The 7,270-nt window shown below is 39.2% G+C and overlaps 1 protein-coding gene across 2 annotated transcripts in view; it reads right to left on the reverse strand.

Annotated features, from left to right (window-relative positions):
* The window catches only part of LOC131891073 (uncharacterized), a 30,755-nt gene extending 23,991 nt beyond the window's left edge, over positions 1 to 6,764 (reverse strand). Inside the window, exons 1-2 of one of the 2 annotated variants that reach the window (XM_059240571.1) lie at positions 5,675 to 6,761; positions 5,468 to 5,604 (exon numbers count right to left, since the gene is read on the reverse strand). In XM_059240571.1, the coding sequence (XP_059096554.1) occupies positions 5,468 to 5,604; positions 5,675 to 6,035 (498 nt within the window). In that variant the 5' untranslated portion in view covers positions 6,036 to 6,761. Of the gene's footprint in view, positions 1 to 5,467; positions 5,605 to 5,674 lie in introns of both variants that reach the window. The other variant, XM_059240572.1, reaches the window with a different exon arrangement.
* Positions 6,765 to 7,270: the final 506 nt, after the last annotated feature.

Genomic DNA, 7,270 nt, shown 5'->3' on the forward strand with positions numbered 1-7,270 from the left:
TTTTGAACAAAGAGATAAAAGTGTCAGGAAATAAGTTTTTGCTACAAAGCTCTTGGACCTTATTTTCTCAAAAGGATGGCAAACTTGAAAATTGTGTTGACAAAAATATATCAGATACATCAAAACAGTTATTACTCAATGGGCTTTTTCTAATGCGTTTCATAATCCAAGCAACATGAAGTTCACACCCATCATTCATATGCATTTATTATGTATCAAGGCTAAACTCATGGTTTATTGGTTTTCTTCATTTCTTCCATTTTTTGAAGAGCATTATGATTGATGTGGCTATAGGCCAGGTCACTTTGCAAGCCGAAAACTTTAGAGTTAGGCTCAAAATATGTTGTCACACTTTGACGTCTTGAAACTACTTGGTTTCTACTAAATCACACGGGCCAAAATGGGCTTGTATATTGTAGCTCTGCAACGACTGTGTCTTGTTATTTGGTCTAAAGTATATTTTCTATTTATTCAACCAAATAACATCTAAACATTTAATTTCATCCTAAATCTGCCCAAAATTTTGTTTGCCCTGCAAGTGGCAGAAAAATGAAAATTAATTTTCCAGAAAAAAACTCAGATCCCGTCTCCACTCATTGGTTCCAGCCCAAAAATGAGCCCTTTCCGTAAAGTCAAACTCTTAAAGACACTGATGTCTGCATCCGTTTTACCTCTAGTTTTACCCAAGGAGTTTAAAAGCACCTGCCAACGTGACCTTTATAGTCACGAAGTTTAAGCTTGTGGCAAAGGCCAAAGGAAGAGACGTAAAAATGTCATAAAATATCATTTGGAGTCACAACTCTTTTTCATCTTTCTTGCTCCTGTGGTGCCTCGCAAAAGTAAAGATATCGTGAGCTATAACCCAAAACTCTAGTATTAAAGTCATTCTGGTCCATTTATTTCATAAGCTGATTGCACGTTTCTTCGACTGGGCATGCTAATCAATTATTCAATTAGTGGGTAATTCTATCATTTTCAACAATCTCGTAAGCTGTCTTAGACCGATTGGATTGGCATATTTGATATTCTTAGCTGTCTTGTATGCTCCTGTCTCATGAATTTAATGCAATTGGTCAATACAAACCGTAATTTAGGAAGAAGTTTGGTTCAAAAGTCTTAAGGAAATCGCGAAATTTCACAACTGCGAGTAGTTTCGATTCCAATGATACAAGCTGTACGTTTGTAAGAGTGCTCCTTTCATTATTTGGCACCTTTGAATGAAAGATTACAACTGAAATGAGATAATATTCCCTTAACTCAAAGGCTTTGCTAGGAATTTCATACATTTTTTTTTCAATATTTATTTCAAAAAGCATGTTTCTTTGGAAATATTTGTAAGGTACATGTTTGTTAATACAAATAGTTTCACATATGGCAATTAGCGGCCCATTCTGGGTTCAAGGGTTGGCATTCGAGGCAAATATCCACTACAGAAGCTTTTAAGGTATGCCTTTGGTCATGGACATGACTAAAATTAGGCAAAAGGTGTCTATTCATACATTTCGTCTAATTTTCCAATTTTCACTAACATCCGCGAGTGTTGGTGTCTCTTGCCCTGTTTGCGTACCCTTTCGATATTTTTTCACTTTCTTGTCATTTTGTTAAAAATGGCAAACAAATTGTCTTTTAACTTCCATTTTTGCCATCTCAAGGACTGAAAAAGCGTTGATTTCATTTACTACACAGCTACACCCCTCCTCTTTGTTGATACGAATACACTTTTTGCATCCTCAAAACTTCATCTTCGGAGATGCCATTTTGACAACAGTGACGTCAGCACAAATAAGGGAAAAGATCAAATGACTTGCACTTTTGATGGTGCAAAACTTATGGTGGTGAAATTGGGTGGTGAAATTGAGCTTCGCCATGCACATTACATTAATATGCACCCGCTCTTTGAGAGTATTTATTTGATCCATCAACACTTAAGAGTTGACGGGTCTAAACAACTATTGAATGTAAGGCTGGTCAGGAATGATGCTTTAAAATCTCTCAACGTCTGGGGTGGGCATTTTACGACCTGATATTCCCTTCGACGATTGTAAGGTAACACCGTGGCTGAAACCTAGTTTAGGGCTAAGTCTATTATGCCTAGTACTGGAATTTGGGCACTACATTGCATCAATTCCTACTCGGATTCAACCTCTGAGTTGTGCTTGATTACAAGAGAAACCATAGAAGAGCCAAAGAAGGATATAGGGCTTCCAAACCACTTGGATATTTTTGGATTCTTCTGCTCGACTTCCGAAACTGTGGTTATTAAGGCACCAGAAATACCGAGAAAATATCATCACAATCATCGTTTTGTCCTATGTAAAACAAAATATAGCGTTCGCGATTGGCCATTGAAAATGGGCATTGGTTCGGTTATGCAATGCGAAGGGATGAGAGCACCAGGGGTGCTACGAAGTGACCACGAATACCGAAGGGCTTTTTACGCACATTCCTAGCCAAGCGCCCTCAACGCCAAGGACAGCAAATGTACTTCTTGTAAAGTATTTTTGTTGTCTCACGATTTTGAATGAGCTGGTGGGCATTCAAGTGACTGACAAGCTGAGCAACAAGTTGTAAGCTCAAAGTATTTTTATTCCTGATTTATTTTTATAACCCCGAAAAGCCATCGTACAGAAACCTCGAAGTTTTGATAATGAAGGCCACAATCTTAGACCAGGGTTACAGACAATATCAGTTTTAAAAAGATGAGTATTATTGCCGGTAATTTGCTATGATTGCAAAAACCTGCTAGTGATTGTCATGAACTGTTACAATTGCTACAGACAATTTTATTCCCAACTCTTTTTTTATGGCTTAGATTTTACGGATTTTTTTGACCAATACAAAAAAGTCATTGTAACTAAACATTGTCTGAATAAGTCGATACAAAACAAAACATAGATAGTCGACAACGATAAAAAAAACACTGGGTATATATTCTGACGAGTTGTAATAAACTTATTTAAGGAGCCCTTGAAGATATGGTTCCTTAGGGATTTTGGACAAATACCTATAATAATTTGTTTTGAACGAGAGGAAAGGGTCCGAAGTTACAAAGAGTCGCCTAAGGTCCGAGGTCATGTAGTTTTTTAGTACTTCAGCCTTTTTCAGTTTCTTTACCAACTTTGAATCCGAAGAATTTGTATCAACCGTTAGGTTACATGAAATGTCTCGCCTTTCATTGTATGTTGTATGAATATAAGAATATAGGTATAGACCATCAATGCATTTGAACACATAAGATATCGTTCATACCTTCGTTTAATACTGTTGTTTCCAGGTGTCCTCAATCCATCAAAAAATACGAAAGATCGTCAATGCCGAGATATGAGATATATCTAGTAAAGGACATTTTTGTACTTTTTGAAGATACCTAGAGTCCATGAAACCCCAAATTGGAGATGCATTCTTAAAGATCATCATAGTAATCTTTTCTCTCGATTTAGATGTACATATCACATACATACATGGACCATATTGAAATGAAAGATTTTCATTCTTCTACTTTAACGCTATGGTTTTATGATGCTTGCTACCTAAGAATCTGATTTTACAGACTAACTGGGATGTATGGCAGACCTGGCTTGGTCTTACATTCAGAGTCAAGAACAAATTGATGCATACATTTTACCTGGTGGGTTGATCTATAATTGTACTCAAAATCGTATTCAAGTTTGCCGTGAAAGCAGCCCACCGATCAATGCCTAAGCATTCCATACTAATATTCCTGAAGATGGTAGCAAATGAAAAATTGACTAATGGTGAAGTCCGTGGAAGAAGACAGGAGAAGGCCTTCATTGTTCTGAGGCTATCATGTGCCCTCTCCCACCAAAAAAAACGCGGTCACTAGAATTGATCCCACAAAGTGGGTTGGGACAAATTATAAATACATGTTTTTGACATCGTGAGTTCAGTACCAGATCGCTTTCGTAAATCATTTGAAATCAAACATGTTCTTATAAAATTGCTTTTATTATTGCCACCCCTTCAGATTCCAAGGAAATTCTTTTCTTCTCTATAAAATGAAACTTTATGTAACGATATAACTTTGGTATATTGTAAGGTAGATGCACATTTTCATGTTTTGAGTGTTTTTAACTCATGTGAAAAGAAACCTCGAGTTCTCTTTGAATTGTATTTTTCAATATATTTAGACTTAAATGATTATATGATGGGACTTTCGAAATCCCCTTTACCTAGCTTGGAAACATTTACGTAGGTTGCGTGATAATTGTATTCGAATCCAAATGAGTATTGGTTTAAGTTCTGAGCGTTCTGAGTCACAATATAGGAAGCTTGAAAAGTAGAATGCATGAAGAAGTAGCGGTGCCTACAACCTTCGAAATAAAAGCTTCAAAAATGGATTTGATACCTCAGCAAAATGCTACACGATGTTACGGCTAAGTCTGGATATAGTCGTTTTTTTTCTCTTTTTCTTAAATCTGCGAGAAAAAGGTGAATTCAAAATTTAGCTCTATCCTGATTGTTACAAAACACCAGACCCTTAACGGGATAGACGACGCAACTTGCATTTTCTGAAGGACCACAAGCAACTAACCAACTGTAATTTTTAGTGTACACATAAAACTGTTATCATTATCCATATTATTTATACCCAATAAAGATATCTTAGACCATTCATAACGTTTTGGTCCAATTTTTTGTCTCATTTTATGACCAACCAGGGTATCTATTAGATTCAAAATCTAATTTCCATTCGATCATAGCCAGGCCTCAAATCAAATGATACATAGGATCCAATGAATATCGAAGCAAAACCAAAATTATTCATACTCTGCTTTGGCCATTGTTTGCCCTTATCTATTCGGGAAATGTTAAGAATAAAGGAGTCAACATGGCATTTCCTGATTACATGCAGATTTTGCCCCCAACTCATTGCTGATCTTCATTTCTGTGCTGGGTCAAAGTTGGAACCAAATAATGTTTTCGGACTGGTTTTTCACCTTTTGATTCCTTCTTTTTGTTCATTTGTTATTCTAAAAAGTGCTCTCAAATCTGGGCTCTAGATATCATTTGCGTTGTTGTCCGAAAACGAATGATGTCTTTTCTCACGGTCACTTACTCGGACGTAGAAGGGAATTTCCTTATTTTGCAACGCCTTTTGCTCATGTCATGAGTACGAATACAGTACATGTTCAAATCTTTTGGATTTCTAACCTGGTCTTAAACATAGACCTCGGAGTAGATGTTCTTCCGCTAATGCAAATATCACTTTTTTGGCACACACGATATGAAAATGGGCTAGATTTTAAATTTAACTTTTGTCTATAGATAAGATAAATACACGTTATTATAAAGTTAAAAATCAGGTTAGATCATAATCGTCGATCGCCCAAGAATCTAATCCAGGAAACTAATATAACTTCTTGCTGGCATGGAGTCTGCATTCGCACGGTTGACAACCATTGATGAGAGAGAAAGCTGGACACAGTTGGCTGAACACAGGTCTTACCTTCATCTCATTCTTTTTCTGTTTGATGGCCTTGGCCGACCAATTGATCTTGAATTTGACCGGCACAATCTTGTCCTCAACGCTACTCAGCCAATCGTGGAAACACTTCTCACTGAATTGAGAGTCCGATCCCAAATCTGTAATTTGCATCCAGCATCAAGCATGAGGATTGAACAAGATACACTATAACCAAAAATGAAGATTTACCTGATTCATCATCTTTTTTTTGGCCATTGGGCCGCTGACTGAGCAGGAAAATTTGCAGTATTTCCCATTTTACGGCCAACAGCTCAACCCGGCACAGAATGTCATCGGCTAGAAATGGAAACTTTTCCGACATCTTCTTGCCGCAATTGATGAGCTCATCGTATTTGGGTCGCTCATCGTCCAATTGATTTGAGAGCTCATCGACATCCTTCACCGGTGCTTCCAAATTATTCGTATCAAACGTGACACCTTGGATGATATTGAGAAAGCCGTAGATACGATTATATTCCTCCATAAACGAATTGAAAGACCCCGTGACTTCATATGGAATGTCCTCGTAATCCCATTCAAGATCGTTCATGATGATGCCTTTTGCCCTGGGCCTCTCTCATTCGCGAACTTCTCCTCCACAAAGGCAAAATTCCTGCCTGAAGAAAGACAACGAACGGATTGGATGAAAATGGACCCAAAGGGTGAATGGAATCGAAGCCGAACGAAGGAAAATTCACGATCTGATTTCGTTGAACGGGCTCAATTGTGCCAATCTCAACAAAGTCAACGGCAATCTTCGTAGTGATGATGATGATGTTGTTGTTGTTGTTGACGGCGGCGGCAGTGGAAGTGATAGTGGTGCTGGTGGGGAAGATGATGGTGATGGTCCCGTCTGGGCCTGCTATCTGTTTCTTCTATCTTGCAGAGGGCCAAATTCTAAGCCAAGCCACTGCCGGAGTGGTGCGTTTGTGGGTGTGTGGATGTGTTTTAGCGCGTCCACCAAGAGTGCATCATCCACTCGTTTCTACTCATGTCTTGGCTCTTTCTACTCTAGTGAGTGCATGCAATCGATGTTTGGCACATTCAACCTCGCACGTACATGCAAGGTAGACCGTTTAGAATGCTGGGTGAGTGTGGTGAGTGTGGTGAGTGTGGTGGATGGGTTGATAGAGCGATAGACCCGATAGACCCACCGACAGATGCATACATAGATCGTATATGGGCACAAACTTGGCAGCACAGGTGGACATAGCCTTTTTGAGTGTGGGGAGAATTCCCGCAGATTCCGCCGGTCCCGCTCTACGGAGACGCTCGCTACTAGGGAACTTCTGCGCCTGCCAACCCGCTTTGGGCGAGCTCCTGCGGACTAGCCGGGTCGTTTTCGGGAGAGGGCGCTGGCCCATGGGCTAATGGGCAGTGTTATTGTTGTTGTGGTATGTGGAAAGCACCTATGCTCAGGGACGCCAAATCCAAACTGGCCACTCAGGCCTGCCTTCCAATGCTTCCAATGGGTCCTCAAGCTAAGGAGGGAGGACACATGATGTTTCAATATATTTTCATGTTATTGAATATCATCTCACATATTAATGAAACGCTCTGAGGCAGGTACAAATGTGAAGTTGTTGTTTGAATGAGAATTGTGGGGTCCCTGATGGATGGTTATTGGCGCCACCGTAAGGGCACATGTTTTCTTTTAGGAACGCCATCTATGGTGCAAATAAGCCGTACTAGGGTCAACGGCCCTATGGTTAGGGTTGGACTGTCCAGCATCAGTAACTGAGAACTTCCCGATATTCAAATCAAAATCAGCGAGTGTGTAAATAT

The sequence above is a fragment of the Tigriopus californicus genome, chromosome 11 (assembly GCF_007210705.1).
Source record: "Tigriopus californicus strain San Diego chromosome 11, Tcal_SD_v2.1, whole genome shotgun sequence".
In the NCBI taxonomy this organism is placed as follows: Eukaryota; Metazoa; Arthropoda; class Copepoda; order Harpacticoida; family Harpacticidae; genus Tigriopus; species Tigriopus californicus.